The 14,571-nt window shown below is 50.9% G+C and overlaps 2 protein-coding genes across 8 annotated transcripts in view; one reads left to right on the plus strand and one right to left on the minus strand.

Annotated features, from left to right (window-relative positions):
• UBN1 (ubinuclein 1) overlaps positions 1–10,300 on the plus strand; it is a 30,554-nt gene extending 20,254 nt beyond the window's left edge. For 4 of the 5 annotated variants that reach the window (XM_063099615.1, XM_063099620.1, XM_063099616.1 and 1 more), the window contains 9 exons: positions 36–154; positions 375–503; positions 685–831; positions 1,808–1,858; positions 1,958–2,000; positions 3,090–4,310; positions 5,502–5,745; positions 6,017–6,106; positions 8,083–10,300. In XM_063099615.1, the coding sequence (XP_062955685.1) occupies positions 36–154; positions 375–503; positions 685–831; positions 1,808–1,858; positions 1,958–2,000; positions 3,090–4,310; positions 5,502–5,745; positions 6,017–6,106; positions 8,083–8,132 (2,094 nt within the window). In that variant the 3' untranslated portion in view covers positions 8,133–10,300. The remainder of the gene's footprint in view (positions 1–35; positions 155–374; positions 504–684; positions 832–1,807; positions 1,859–1,957; positions 2,001–3,089; positions 4,311–5,501; positions 5,746–6,016; positions 6,107–8,082) is intronic. The other variant, XM_063099619.1, reaches the window with a different exon arrangement.
• A 175-nt stretch (positions 10,301–10,475) lies between these two features.
• PPL (periplakin) overlaps positions 10,476–14,571 on the minus strand; it is a 46,974-nt gene continuing 42,878 nt past the window's right edge. For all 3 annotated transcript variants that reach the window (XM_063100529.1, XM_063100528.1, XM_063100530.1), the window contains exon 22: positions 10,476–14,024. In XM_063100529.1, the coding sequence (XP_062956599.1) occupies positions 11,361–14,024 (2,664 nt within the window). In that variant the 3' untranslated portion in view covers positions 10,476–11,360. The remainder of the gene's footprint in view (positions 14,025–14,571) is intronic.

Raw genomic sequence — 14,571 nt, forward strand, 5'->3', positions numbered from 1 at the left:
TAAACCGGACTTGTGCTGTGTCCTGCTCTCTGCAGGGGGGGCGTCTGAAGGAACCTCTCCAAAAGCTCAAGGATGCCATCGGCAGGGCGATGCCAGAGCAGATGGCCAAGTACCAGGATGAATGCCAGGCACACACGCAAGCCAAAGTCGCCAAGTAAGTGTGTCCTTTGCGCTCAAGTGGCGTTGTGTTCCTGCTGCTTTTCTTCCCTTTACCTTTCTCAGCATCTATTTATATTTCCAGATGAGACTCTTGGTTCTTCTGCAGCGTTTTCACCTTTTTATCTTAGAAGTCCCAGTTGTGCAGGGCAAGAGGGGGCAGCAGGGGAAGGAGAATAATGGGGGCAGGGTCCCATTCAATTCTGTTCATTCTATAGGATGCTGGAAGAGGAGAAAGACAAGGAGCAGAGAGAACGGATTTGTTCTGATGAAGATGATGATGAGGAAAAGGGCGGTAGGAGGATAATGGGACCCCGGAAGAAATTCCAGTGGAATGATGAAATCAGGTGTGCCCAGACTGGGACTTTGCCTCATTGGAGGGTTTGTGGGGCCAGTGTCCAAGCATGTCCCTGTATTGCTGATGAAGATTAGGATCATTCACTTTCATCAGGGCTGGTGAAAGCACATGATTGAAACCTTGAAGCATTTGGGGTAGTTTGAAGTTTCTGATCTCTGCCTGCTCCTCAGAGAGCTGCTGTGCCAAGTGGTGAAGAGCAAGTTGGAGAGCCTGGATCTGGAGAGGAACAACAGGGCCCAGGCTTGGGAGGACTGCGTGAAGGCCTTCCTGGATGCAGAGGTCAAGCCTCTCTGGCCCAAAGGCTGGATGCAGGCCAGGTGAGGGCCGGTGTGATGAGATGGGGTGGTCATGCAGTAAGAAGTACATGAGTTTGGCTTTCGTGCCAGGCCACCAGGTTCCTGCCCTCAAGAGTCACTGTTTAGTTGTCTCAATTCTGATCTCACCTGTGTAACTGGGTGACATACTGGTAGCTACGAAGGAGTCTTCCTGGTTTTCCCTAGAGGAAGAGAGTTACCTGTGGGTTTTGTCTTTGTCATTCTTTGTGATGCTTCAGTTCTGGATTGGCTCTCCGCTCTTCCCATCTCAGTATGCACTTTCCTCTTTTGACATAATGGTTCCTACTGGGAGTAGAGAGATGGATTCATCTTGCATCCTTCTAATATTCCTAAAGAAGTCTCTTTTGCAAGTAGCAGGGCTAACTCCTAATTGGGCACTCTTAACTGCTGGGCTACCATCTCAGAGGCTACTTTGTATGATGTCACTTCCCATGAATGGTGTATGTCTGCTGTACACGGGACAGAGAAATTCAGCTGGAACTGGTTTCCTTGATTGGGCCTGATTCATACGTGGTTTGGACAAATCATGGAGCCTTTGGAATTGCTCTCTCTCCTTTCTGGTTAGACTTGTGTAAAGAAAAATTTTTTTATGAGTTTCTCTGGAAAAAGACTTGTTGTGGGACACTCCACATTTTATTCTTGCAAGAGATGAGAATAGGCAGTAAGGAAAGTGCTGCTGCCTTTCGGGATAGCATCGCTGTGAGGAGTTTGGGGCAGAGCCATAGCTTTTCTTGGTAAATCCCAGGCTCTTGGCTTTTGGGTGGCCAGTGTGGTCACTAGATCCTCAGAACACCAGGAATTCAACTCACCAGTCAACTCACATTTGATGAGTAAGGGCCAGACAAGCTCCGGACAGGGACACTAGACAAGCTCCGGACAGGGACACTAGACAAGCTCCGGAAGCAGTCCTGGCTTTCAGGGGCATATGCAAATGCCCAGTGTTCTCTGTTTCTTTCAGGACTCTGTTTAAGGAGAGCAGACGAGGCCATGGACACCTGACATCCATTTTGTGAGTGTCCTGGTGTTTTCACTTCTCAGGACTACTTTTGTTTTTATCTCCTCTTGTGGATATCCTCTAACCCTTTTCTGTGTTCATTCCTTTGAACAGGGCCAAGAAGAAAGTAATGGCCCCTTCTAAAGTCAAGGTGAAGGTGAGTCAGCCTGCTTAGGTCTTGGGCCAGCTGTCCTCATCTGCCTGCAGCCATGCTCAGGAATCTGTCAAGTTACCACTGCAGTTTGTTAAGCTTTGCTGGTCTGGGGACAGCTATGCAGGATGGCACTCTTAAAGTTGTACCAGGGCAGGGACCTGAGCTGGGCCACATGACCCCTTCTACAAAACAGTACCCAGCTGGCCCAGTTGGTTGGGGCTGTTGTGGTTTTAAGTGGGGTCCTCATGGCAGCCCTCTGAGGAATGAAGAGCCCCTGTAGGTGTGAGGTTATTACACTGTGAAGATCGTCTTTGTATGGAAGAAGTACAAGCATGGCCAAGTGCAATGTGGCCAGAGCAGCAACAGTAGCCAGAGCCACAGCAGAAAGGAAAGGTGGCTTTGTTGGGTTACCTGGCAGAAGTGAAGTGGAGTACAGTGGTTGGAGACTAGAGACTGGGGAAACTACCTTAGATCTTGCAGAAATCTCTGGATGTAGTGAAAATTGCTATTTAGCAAAATGTTTACCAGTTATTGAAGCTTGGTTGTCCCCTTACCCATATCTAAGAACTGCATCAAGCACCATGCATGTGGGAGTGATGGGACAGTTCTCTTCCTACTCCCATGAAAAAAATTTTTCTTTTGAACCCAGACTGAGGAGGTAGGTGATGGGAAAAGCCAAAGAGAGAAAGAAAACTAATTGAAGGTAATTCTCAGGCTGTACATTAGTCTGATGGCAGCTAGGAGCACTCCGAAGCAGTGTGAATGTCTGTAGGCAGGTCGTCTCTGTGCAAGTCTTGTACTTTTTCAGAAACAGAGAGAAGGAAAGTTCCCCTGTGGGTGTACATGTACTTAGCAACAGTGCATGCTGCAGTAAAGCCAGCCTGAGCAGCTGACGTGTAACAGAGGGTGCTTAAGTTACAGCCTTTAAAGTCAAGGCAGGCGCAGCACCTGCTGTCTTCCGCCCCTTCTTTTGTGGTTACATGGGAAGGCCTAGTTCTTTGCAACTCTGGTTCTCAAGTTTATGTCCCCACAACAGGCCCATGTTGACATCTTTGGACATTTCTAAACACCAGCATCTCTGCTTTCCTTTAGGAATCATCTACTAAGCCTGATAAGAAGGTTTCTGTCCCATCAGGACAGATTGGCGGCCCCATTGCTTTACCCTCAGAACACCAGGGAGGAGGCCTGAGCATTGGGGCTGCCAATAGGGAGCTCCCATCCCAGGCATCTGGCAGCCTTGATAACCCTGCTCCTGTCAACCTGGAGGACTCACTGGATGAAGACTTGATCCGTAATCCAGCCTCCTCAGTGGAAGCCGTTTCCAAGGAACTGGCCACGTTGAACAGCAGAGCAGCTGGGAGCTCAGAATTCATACTGCCTGCACCCTCAAAAGCGCCTGCAGAAAAAGTCACAGGTGTTTTATGTACAGAAGAAAAGAGGAACTTTGCAAAGCCCAACGCTTCTGCTCCACCGCCCACTAGTTCTCTGCAGTCACCCCTCAATTTTCTGGCTGAACAGGCTCTGGCATTGGGACAGTCCTCTCAGGAGAAAAAACCAGAAACTTCTGGCTACAAAGAGCTATCCTGCCAGGCTCCCCTCAGCACAAGCCTCCCAGAAGTGCACCAGTCCAAAGCTAAGCACCATGGCCTGCCTCGGACATCTCATGGGTCCCAGGTGGCAGCTCCCGTGCCTGGCCCCCAAGTCAAAGTCTTTCATGCAGGCACTCAGCAGCAGAAGAACTTCACCCCCCCATCTCTGTTTGTCAATAAGCTCCAAGGCCCAAAGGCTCCCTCCCCGCAGTGTCTTCGTCCCCCCCTGCAGCTAGTGAAGACAGCAGCCAAAGGCCAGGGCTTCCACCCCTCTATGCCGGCCTCCTCAGGAGGCTCACCATCCTCCAGCAACAGCTCTCATAAGACCCCAGCCTCATCCTCTGCTTCTCTCAGCCACCCAGCAAAACAGCATTCAGCCAGCTCTGCAGGGCCATCTTACAAGAACAGTCCCTTTGCTGGCTCTGTCTCCAAACATGGGGTTTCTTCTGGCAGCTCGTCCTCTGGAGGAACACCAGGCCAGAGCTCTGCTTCTGGGAGCCTGCTCCCCGGCGTACAGCCTCCCTCCACAGGACAGTCTGCCAGCCGCCCCATTCCAAGCTCAGCCGTGAAAAAACCACCTGTTTCCCAGAAGCTGACCCTGGTGGCCCCTCCGGGTGGTCCAAATGGAGATTCTGGTGGTGGGACCCAGGGAGTGGCAAAGTTACTGACTTCGTCCCTGAAGCCCCCTGCTGTTAGTAGTGTGACATCATCTACCTCCCTGCCGGTAAGTATCCCAGTGGAGCAGCCAACTCTGCCTTCAGGTGCCGTGGGGACAACATACTTGCCTGGCCCTGCCCTGGGCAGAGAGTGACATCTGAGACTGAAGGCCGGGCAGGAACAGAGAGCTCAGGTGTTGGAAGGAGGACTGGGTTTCCTGCTCTCAGGCGTTCCCTTTTCTGGTGGCAGGAAGTCCAAGATAGCCTGAACCTTCTACCTAGGAGGGCAGATGGGGTGAAAGGACACTCAGTGTCATGCCTGTAGGAAGGCTGGGTCTCTGAGGCACAGAGTGAACCACAGAGCTTGTCTTCTGGGACCTCGCATCTGTCCATCTCTCCCAAAATGGGTGGGAATGCCGTCACCTGTCAGGTCACAGTTAGGTGGAGGTGTTTCTGCCCCAGCCATAGCAGGACCTTCTAAGTTGATTCTCTGATTGGTTTTTGAAGGACTCTGCAGGTCAGACAAAGGTGATTTGACAGAGTCCAGCAGTTACTGAGTCCTGCATGGGTGTAGTTATAGGAAGTTGGACATAGCTTGGGGAAATGGGAGAGAGCATGCTTTTCCTTTTATTTTTCCAATATATAAAACAACTATGTGATTGAAAAGACAAAGCTGTAGAGAGGGCTGTTCAAAGCGGTCTCATTCCCTCTTCCCTGTCCCCACCACCCTGAAAGGTAACTGTTCCTTTGTTTCCGGCTTATTTTTCCTGTTTCTTTTTATTTAATTTCTTTTTTTTGGCTGGCCGTTATGGGGATCCGAACCCTTGACCTTGGTGTTATAGTATGCTCTTTGCAACTGACCTAACCAGCCAGTCTTCCTGTTTGTTTTTAAAAAGAAAGATTAATACATGTATTTAACACACACATATATATACACGTGTATGTGTAAGTATATACACATACATATACTTGTAAATACCTACATTTATGGATATCTGCATAACGATATTCTTCCCTTTCTTCACCAAGAAAGCATATTTAATATCCTGCTTTTTAAAATTATGTACCCTGGAAAGCCTTCCATGTGGGCTCATGGAACTGTCCTCATTCTCTCTTTGGGCTGCAGGGGAGGGAGGAGGGTGCCTTCCCGAGGGCAGTTGACATGCGCCCGTGTGCCCATCCTGTATGTTACAGGTTCGGCTTGCAAGTGGGTGTGAGCAGGGCCAGCCTCTGACCTCGTGGCTGTGTTTCCTCCCCAGAAAGGAACGAGTGGGGCCGTGCTGCTGACCAACTCCACCCCCTTGAACCTGCTGTCTTCACCATACAAGGCCAGCAGCCCGAAGATGCCCGGGGCCATGAACTCCACCTCACTGGGAATCACTGTCCCAATTCCTGTCCACGTGCTCTCCTTTAGTGCAGACTCCTCTGCCAAAGCAGGGGTCTCCAAGGACGCCATTGTCACAGGCCCTGTCCCTGGCACGTTCCACCATGGCATCAACCACAGTGAGTGCTGCTCTCCTGCTCCGTCACTGTGGGAGCCCCCAGGCTTGACTGAGGGTCTTTCTCTTGCTGCATGCTGTGGTTCCTGTGTTTGTGTTTGATGTGTGACTGTGGGGAACATCTCTGGGACCATGCTGAACCCCCTCCCCTTTGGGTTTGGTGCCCAGACTGATGTGGCAGGTCGTCTGGGGCTCTTGACTGCTGGAGCTGCTTTCCTGTCCCGTCTTCAATGTGTGCGTTTTGTTCTTTTCTCCCCTTCCTTGTTTCCTCTCAGGTCTTCTGGCTGGCTTGCACTCCAGCCCGCCCCACGCAGCGCCTCTCCCACACGCTGCCATGCCCACCCATATCCCGCAGAGTCTGCCAGGTAATCACCAGACGGTCATTGTGCCACGTGCACCGTGTGCCATTCCCTCTCCACCCTCAGATGCTTTGTGTGCTTCTGTGGAGTCCGGTGTCTGTGCCTTGCTATTGCTGTGTTGTCTTGGTTTGTCCTTCAAGGCTGTGGCTTTGTGGGTACTTAGAATGACACCAACTTCTCCTATTTTGAGATTTGCCTGGGGCCCGCCTGGAACCGGTGCTGGTCAACCTTAGTCTGTGTGATCACAAAGAAGGCCGTTGGGCCTGTGTGCGAGGCAGAGGCATTCCCAGTTCTTAGCTCAGCTTATCCTCTGTAATAGAAAAGAGGGAGGTAGGGTACTTCTCTTCCAAGGGCTAGCTGGGCACTAAATTTTAGCCGCTACACCTTCCTGGTGTTATTGGTTAACAGAAGACTCTCTCAACTTTGTATCCGCAACAGGGAAACTCCAAATAGCAGTGGTAGGCCACAGGACAAGAATTCGAGGCAGGACACCTTACCTCTAATGGCAGCACAGATCCAAGAAACAGCTTTGAATCTGTCCAGATTCAAAAACTACATTGAAACAGAGTACACCAGGAATGCGGCCTGTGATCCCCTCCATAGAACAGTGCTTTCAGAAATAGGGAGCCTCGAAAGCCCCAGGCTTGTAGCCAGTTTGGTATATACGAGGAGAGGGTGGAGGTGCCCCAGGCTGTCCCTTTTGTAGTGACTGTATTTGCCTTGCCCTGTCCTAGATCATTGATTCTGGGGACGCCTCATGGGCATCCATGGTGTGTTGGTTTTCACCCAGCATTCTTCTTACTACTCTAGACCTGTTCCACATGTGACTAGCTCCTCTCATAAGGGGAGAGCTATTGATAAGGAAGCCGAGCCTAGGTAATCCTGGTAGGCTGATGCTGGGTGGGAATAAGACAAAGACCCCTGGGCTGTTCCTGCCCGTGACCTGTTCCCTCCCTGCAGGTCTCTCAAGTCTGTCTGTCCCCAGATTTGCTGCGGGTCCCTGGCCCCTGTGTCCTGAATTTGAAGCATTCATAGTGAGTGCCAGAGGCCATCTGGGGTGAGGATGGATTTATAAATCTCCAAGATGGAAATTTTGCTTCTCTGAAGGGCTAAGCCTATACCAGAAGTCACTCCTCTTTTTCTGGAGAAGCAGTAACATGTATGGACTTGCCGTATATGCTGATGGCTGCCACTGGAGTTAAAGGTGTGATGTATAGGAGGTTCCAGGGCCACCTAGGCGAGAGCTTGGGTTTTTTGAAAGAGAGATTGCACTGTCTCTGCTTGCTTTTGGGAACGTTACTCTTTCAGAGAAACAAAAATTGAGGAGCCATTAGAAACAGACTGTTGGTCTGTGGTATTTTCAGCCAAGAAAAGAAAAGAAATGAGAGAAAGATTGCTTTCTTGAACCCTCCTCTTGTGTTTCCTCTGGGTATCAAAAGTGGTCAGCAGAGCCACTGTGCTAAAACAGGTCCTCCAAGTGCGCATTCAGGGTACGTGAATAGTTGTGAGTGGAAAGCTGTGTGCGCGCCTCAGCTGTGTGACTTGTGTCTGCTTTGCTTTCCTCCTTCCCTATTATGTAGATGCAGAATGCTAGTGCCCTTGAACTTGTCTTGACAGGACTCAAGGGTCTTTTGTTGATAAGAGAATGATCATTGCTGCCTTGAGTTCCCTGTGATCGTCAGGCCTCACTACTGAGACTTGAAGTGGCCCGAGTTGCACAGCAGAATTGCTGTTCTGTGACCATTGTACTCAGCAGCCACCTGCCTGTTCAGCACTAGTGCCCATGCATGCTGCAGGCTGCTGTGAGCTGAGCGCACCCTAATAACCACCATCAAGTGTTCCTTGGCTTGTGTGAGCCTTAGAACACTCAGTGTTCAGGGACTTTTGCTACTGAAGTGATCCTCTTGAGCTTTGGTTGCTGCTGCCTTAAGAGAATCAGAGATCCTGAATGACTTGTATTGTTTTTGTTTATTCTTTTCCAGATGCTTCTCAGCTTCATGGAAAAGGGCCCAGCATACCACGGAAATTGTGACTACTTCAGAGGAAAGGCTCAACTAACTTGGGTCTGGATGGACGCCAAACATGCAGGTCCCCAAATGGACATTCACTGCGCTCTTTCTGCCAGTTGATTTTCTTCTGGAGAAGGCATGAGTTCTCTCTTCTTGGCACTTCTTACCTGCCTTCAACTAGGGGAGCAGCTCCGTGCCGCCCATGAGGCACTCACTGACCTAGTGCTCTGGGCCTCACGCTGTCGCTGGATAGTCATTGGAGGGCAGCCCTAGTCTGGGGAGCATGCTGGGCCATTTGTGTTCAAGAGCACGGGTTTTCATAAGCTCCAGTGGCACACCATTGTTTTAAATCTGCCCACCCCCTGGCATTTGGTCACAGTACCTCATGGCACCCTACTGGTCAGGGTCTCCTCACCACAGTAGGGCCCAGCATCTATCCCATCCCCAGGCTGTGTGCTCAAGAGGACAAAACGGGGGCTAAAGCCACACCTGGGAGACCTACCTTGTCTCTTTGCAAAATACTAAGAACACCTAATGTGTGCTCATTGTTGGGGTCCAGTTTTTCCTCTGAACATGATAATGAAGCTCTTTTAGAGAAAAGACGTTTGTAGATTCAGCAATTGTGATAGGATTTTTAAAGATACCTATTTTGGGCTCAGTTTTCATCATTACCATTAAATGCATTGGATAGAATGGGACTGTTCTCTACATGTCATATTATAGGAAGACATAATTCCAGTGCCTTGATGGTGGAGCAGAATTTGACAACACACATCCATTCAGCCCTCTGAGTGGATCTGAGATGAAGACCTTTTTTAAAGATATGTCTGTATTTAAGACATAGCCAGTTTTATTTATCTTTTTATGGTTGCACATTGTAATCTGTGCCGTCCTGACTTGAAGGTCGTCTGGGCCCCCAAATCCGAGGTCCCAATTTAGCCAGGGCTCCCATTTTGTTTCTTCAGTTGTGCAGGTGGACTGCAGAGCCCCAGAGCACTTAATCTCTCTGAGAGCCAAGGATATGGGGGTTTCCAAGTCACAATAGACATTCCAGTTTGTCTTATTCTTAGAAATCATTCTTAGGTAGGCCTCTGTGAAGTGTCTGCCATGTAGAAATGGGCCTTGACATCCTGGGGCTGTCCAGGCAGTGGGGCTGTGTGTTGACTTAAGGGTGATGTGCAGATGGGCTTGGAGAGGGTCAGAGAGAGATTTGGACAGTCACTGCAGAGCCCCCATCACCGAGCTGCTCACAGTCCACTCATGGCTGTCCACAAGGATTTTGAGGCACTTGCCTGTCCTTTGAAGCCTATGCCGTAGGTGAGGCTAAGCTGACTGCTTCAGCTAAGTGGTTTCAAACATGTTGAGGGCAGACAGCATTCTCAGCATGTGCACCTGTGTGAGGACATGATTGCCCTTTTGGTTCCTGACTCCCAGGCTATAGTGCTCAGTAACTCATTCATATTGAGGTCTGTGGCCTTCCCGGTTTCCTGGGTAACAAGACCTCTCTGTCAGCTATTCAGCCTGGCCTCTGCTCTAACTCCTTTTTTATGTAAGAATCAATCTGTATTTCACATTGGGCTAAGTGGATTCCTTATCTCTTTATTATATATATTTTTCACAACTTGGATTTCCAGTTTGTTTACAGACTAGTCTTAGGTAGTAGCAAAAGAGCCAAAGAAGAGATTTGTATTGCTGAGCTCAAAGCCGAGCAGAGGCCATCAATGAATGCTGAGCGGTGGGAATTCTCCAGGCTTCTCTGCCATGAACATCCGGGTACCAGTCCCAGCCCTACTTCCTTCTTCCCCTTTGGTGCTCCCTCCTCCCCATGTACCAGTGAGTGTGCAACTGGAGCAGAATACCCTCATTTTTAGGAATCTAGTGATGCCTCTTGCCTCAGGGAAACGTTTCTTTGATGGGGAGTTTGAGATTTCTTTTTCTTTATGCTTTATTTGTGGTAACGAAAGAGTGAATGACATAAATAGCCATGGCAAGGCAGATCTGCAGTCCCGGCTGCTGCAGAGGGTGGGGCAGAGCGGGCTTAGGGTCTGGGGGCTGCAGGGGTTTCCTTGGCACAGCGAAAGTAAGCACTTATAGGGTGTGGCCGTTTCTTAGGTGTGAGAGGGGCTGTGGCTTTTGTGCAGCGACTATGTTGGTGGTGTGGAAATTATTAATCTTGTATAAAGCAACTCAATAAAGCGTTTTGAGATTTCCAAAACATTTTTCTCATTATTTTCTTTCTACCATATTTGCAAATAATTCCTCCCCCATAGGAGCTGGTGTATAGAGAATGTCCATGTTGGCTGAAAGCCAAGAGGGAGTTGGGGGATAAGCTTCACATGAGAAAAAGGAAGCACACTGGCCATGAATTAGAATCAAGCCACCAGGTTTTTATTTTCATGCTGTAAAGTTCCCTATCCCTTCCCATTTTCTTACATAATACGTGAGATACAGAGAATCAGAAATTCATTTAGTGAATAATCAACTTTTGTATACCTAAATACCAATGAGAGAATAAGCAAGACCTGTAAGGCACTGAAACTAAGGCTAACAGCAACACAATCCACTATCGAAGTATTTTAATTTCATAACCATGAAACATTCTCTGATGGTGTGTTTTCCGGGGATAATCTGGTTGACAATTTGCATCCACTCTAGCACCAGGGCCAGACACTTCTGGTTTCTGTGTGTCTTTTCTGGCACAGAGCCCAAATCTGTCTCATGAGCAGAGTAGCTACTGAGGAGGCCTCTCTGATGGAGAGTCGGTTCTCAACTAGAAATGTAGATGGGGTGTCAATGTGGGGCAGCAGCCCCGGTGGGCAGGCCTTTGATGAATGAATGACAAGGTGGCAGAAGGGTGGCCCTTCCGGCCTGGAGTCCACCGTCTGGTATGCTCAGGCCCATTCTGCACTGGGAGGCTTGTCCACCTTGGTCATCTCATGCTTTAGTAGTTTTCCGATTGTTTTCAGGTTATCACACGGGAATCTGTTGATGGGAGTGTATTGGAAAAGGGAGAAAAGAGAGGGGCATTGGGGTTGTCAGATGAGAGGATGAAGCGGGTCCTTCCCCCAGGCCAAATGACAGTCCAGATGATAGTTGCCTGTCTGCAGCCAGTGCCTGTCCACTCATATGTGAATTGCACTCTAAGCAGCCTAACAGCGAGGGTGTGGATCAGATGCTTGGCTCGGCACAGATTAGAGCCTGCACCAGGGCCAGCCACCTGCCTCCCAGAAGAGACTGATAGAGGGCTGTGCCTACTTGCGTCCTGACACCAAGACTGCTAGCTCCTGAATGGACATATCCTTGTTTACGTAGCGGTCATACTGAGCAGGGGTCAGCCTGCCATTCTGCAGGGCCTCCTCAATGGAGAACTTCTTGCCAGACTTCCTGTCATGTATCACTGAAGACTCCCCATTGGGACCCTTCATGGATATCTCCTCCCAATCACACTCCTGGCTTCTGAGTTTCACAAACATGTTCCAGTCGATGAGTCCAACCCGGTGGGCTTCCTCGGGGGACAGCTCGCGGCCTGTGTCGGGGTCAATGACCACAATGGAGCGTCGCAGATGGTTCTCCCTCTGTTCCCTCTTGATGGCCACGGAGCCCAGGCGCTTCTGCAGCTCATCAATCTCAAGATCTTTGTCCTTGGAGAGCCTCTTGAGGTCATCCAGCTCTCTCTCCAGGGATGACAGTCTGGAGTCAAGGTTGGACCCTGCATCCACTGCCATCGTGTTCCTCAAGTCTCTTGTTTCTGTTGCTACCATTTCAATTTCCGATTGGAGCCTTCGGGTCTCGAGCTGCAGGTTTTGTCGCTCCAGCTGTAATTTGTGGTTTTCTTCCCTCAAGAAGTCCAGTTCCTTGGATGACTTGGAGTTATGGAATTCCAGCTCGGATAACTTGGCTTCCAGCTGACTGATCTCGGCATCCAGCTCCCTCTTCCTTCGGCTCTCCTCCTCCAGGCTCTTCTTGAGCTTCTGGATCTCTTGCTCAGTGTCGCCTTTCTCCACCTGGATGCTCTCAGAGAAGACCACCTTCTCCTTGACCTCAGCCTTCTCCAGGGTGGCCAGCTTCCTTCTCAGGGTCTCGAGCTCACCTTCCAGCAGCTGCCGCCGGTGTTGCTCTTCCTCCAGCTGCAGCTTGAGCAGGGTGTGCTCCCTGGCCTGCTGGGGGTCCTGCTGCAGGACCACCTTCTGCTTGCGGGTCACCTTCTCATGGGCCTTAGCCTCCTCCTGCTCCAGTGTGGCCAGCTGCTGCCGCAGGCGTTGCACCTCGCGCTCAGCCTCCCTGCGTGCCTGCCGCTCACGCTCCAGCTCCTCCAGCTGCCGCTCCAGCTCCCCACGCCGGCGCTGCAGGCGCCGCAGCTCAGCACGCAGCTTGTCGATGTGCTGCAGCTCCATGTCGATGCTCTCTGTGAAGGCGCTCACCTCGGCCTGCAGGCCCGGCTCCTCCTCGTACCTGACCACCTCCTGCTGCACCACTCTTTCCTTCACCTGCGAGAGCTCCTCCTCCTTCTGCTGGATCTTCTCTTCCTGGGCAGCCCTCTCCCTTTCCAGATCCACTTGCTTCTTCTGTTCTTCTGACAGCTTTGCCCTCAGAGACTCCACTTCCTGTTTGGTTTGGGGGTCTTCCTGGAATTGGAGGATCTCCTGGACCACCTCTTTGGTCTGGACCTGAGGCTTGGTGTCTTTCAGGGACTGGATTTCCTGCTTCAGCTGGTAGATCTCTAAATCACACCTTTCGATCAGTCTGGTCTTGTCGAAGATCTCCTCCCGGAGCCGTTGAAGCTCTTTCTCCATCTCAGGGTCGGTCTTGTACTTAATGACTTCCTTGGTCACTTCTTTGACTTCGACCTGGGGGCCCCGCCTCCTGAGGGCCTCCAGCTCGCTCTGGTAGCTCTTAAGCTGCTCCTCGGCTCCCCTGTATTTCCGCTCCTGCTCCACAAGCTCCAGGCGGAGGTTGGCCACCTCGCTCTCTGCCTTGGGGTCTGGCCGCACGATCTCCCGCACTTTCTCCTGCACCACCACTTTGGCATTTTCTTCCTCCAAGGCCCATATCTTTCGGAGCAGCTCGGTCTTCTCCCTCTGGCTGGCACGAAACTTGGCGGCTTCATCCTCGTACTGGCAGGTGAGGTTGCTGACCTCCCTCTCGGTGGCCATGTCCTTTTCCACCTTGAGCACCTCCTTGACGGTGATCTTGCCCTCTGCCATGGCCCGCTCCTTCTCCAGCCTCTTGAGCTTGTCCTGGAGGAAGTGCAGCTCCTCCTCTTGCTTTTCCCTGAGCGCGCCCTCCCGCTGGTGCTCCTCCTGCAGCTGCCGGTGCTCCGCCTCCAGCTCAGGGTCATTCTGCAGCTTCACCACCTCCTTCTCGGTGACCTTCTCCTGCACCCGGCTCTTCTCCTCAGCTAGAGTAGCCACACGCTGCTGCAGCAGGAGCACCTCTGCCTCCCGGGCGCTCTTCTGCCGCCTCAGCACCTCCAGCTCCTCCCGGAGCTGCAGGACCTCGTCCGCCTGGGCTCTGTCAGGCTCAATGCGCAGGACCTCCTTGACCACATACTCCTGCCCCCCATCCCTGGTCTCCTGCTCCAGGGCACGCAGCCGAAGCTGCAGTGCCTCCAGCTCCTCCTGCAGCAGCTGGTTCTTATGCTGCTCCTCCGCCAGGGTCTGCTGCAGCCGCTGGAAGCTCTCGTCCAGCACAGGATCTGGTACCTTCTTCAGCACCTCCTTCCTCACCACCGACTCCTGAGGCCTCTGGTTCTGCAGTGTCCAGATTTCCTCCTGGGCGCTCTTGACCTCATTCTCCAGCTGCTGCCTCCGCTCGCTCTCCTCATCCAGCTCCTTCTGAATCTTCCATGTCTCTTCCACCCTGGACCCCGGCTTGCTCCCTTGCAGTGTCTCATGGGTCATTTCTGCCTCCGGCTGCTGCAGTGGAGAAGACAGCACATGGTTAGAGCCAGCCTCTCCCCACAGGCCTGTCCCCACCTTGTCAGAGCAGATCTGGGTCACCCGGAACAGGTCAGACTGTTGTCCTGTGATCCCAAGGGACTCCCTCAGTGCTGGTTCATGTTCCTTCGAGACTTCTAGGGTTACTTTTGAAAGTGGTCAAACAACTAGTTCAGGTTTTTTAAATTAGTAAAATATTTTAAACTGCAGAAGAGTTTAAAGTGAAGCTGCGTCCCCACCTCTCGTCCTGTTCCTAGGAATGTCTGTTAGCCTTAGAGACATTTTCTGTGCTAACACAAGCATGTATATTTTTAGTGTGCACCATGTGTTTATTTTTTCTGCACAAATGGTAGTCTCTTGTTGTGCACCCTGCTGCTTATTGAACTTAATATATAGAGACAATTCCACTTCAGCACAGAGAGTGCTACTTCATTATTTAACAGCAACATAGTTTTCCATTGTATGGACAGACCATAATTTAATTAGCCCATTGCTGACGCATGCTGAGTTGCTTCCAGTTTCTTGC

This window comes from Cynocephalus volans, chromosome 6, assembly GCF_027409185.1.
Source record: "Cynocephalus volans isolate mCynVol1 chromosome 6, mCynVol1.pri, whole genome shotgun sequence".
Classification (NCBI taxonomy): domain Eukaryota; kingdom Metazoa; phylum Chordata; class Mammalia; order Dermoptera; family Cynocephalidae; genus Cynocephalus; species Cynocephalus volans.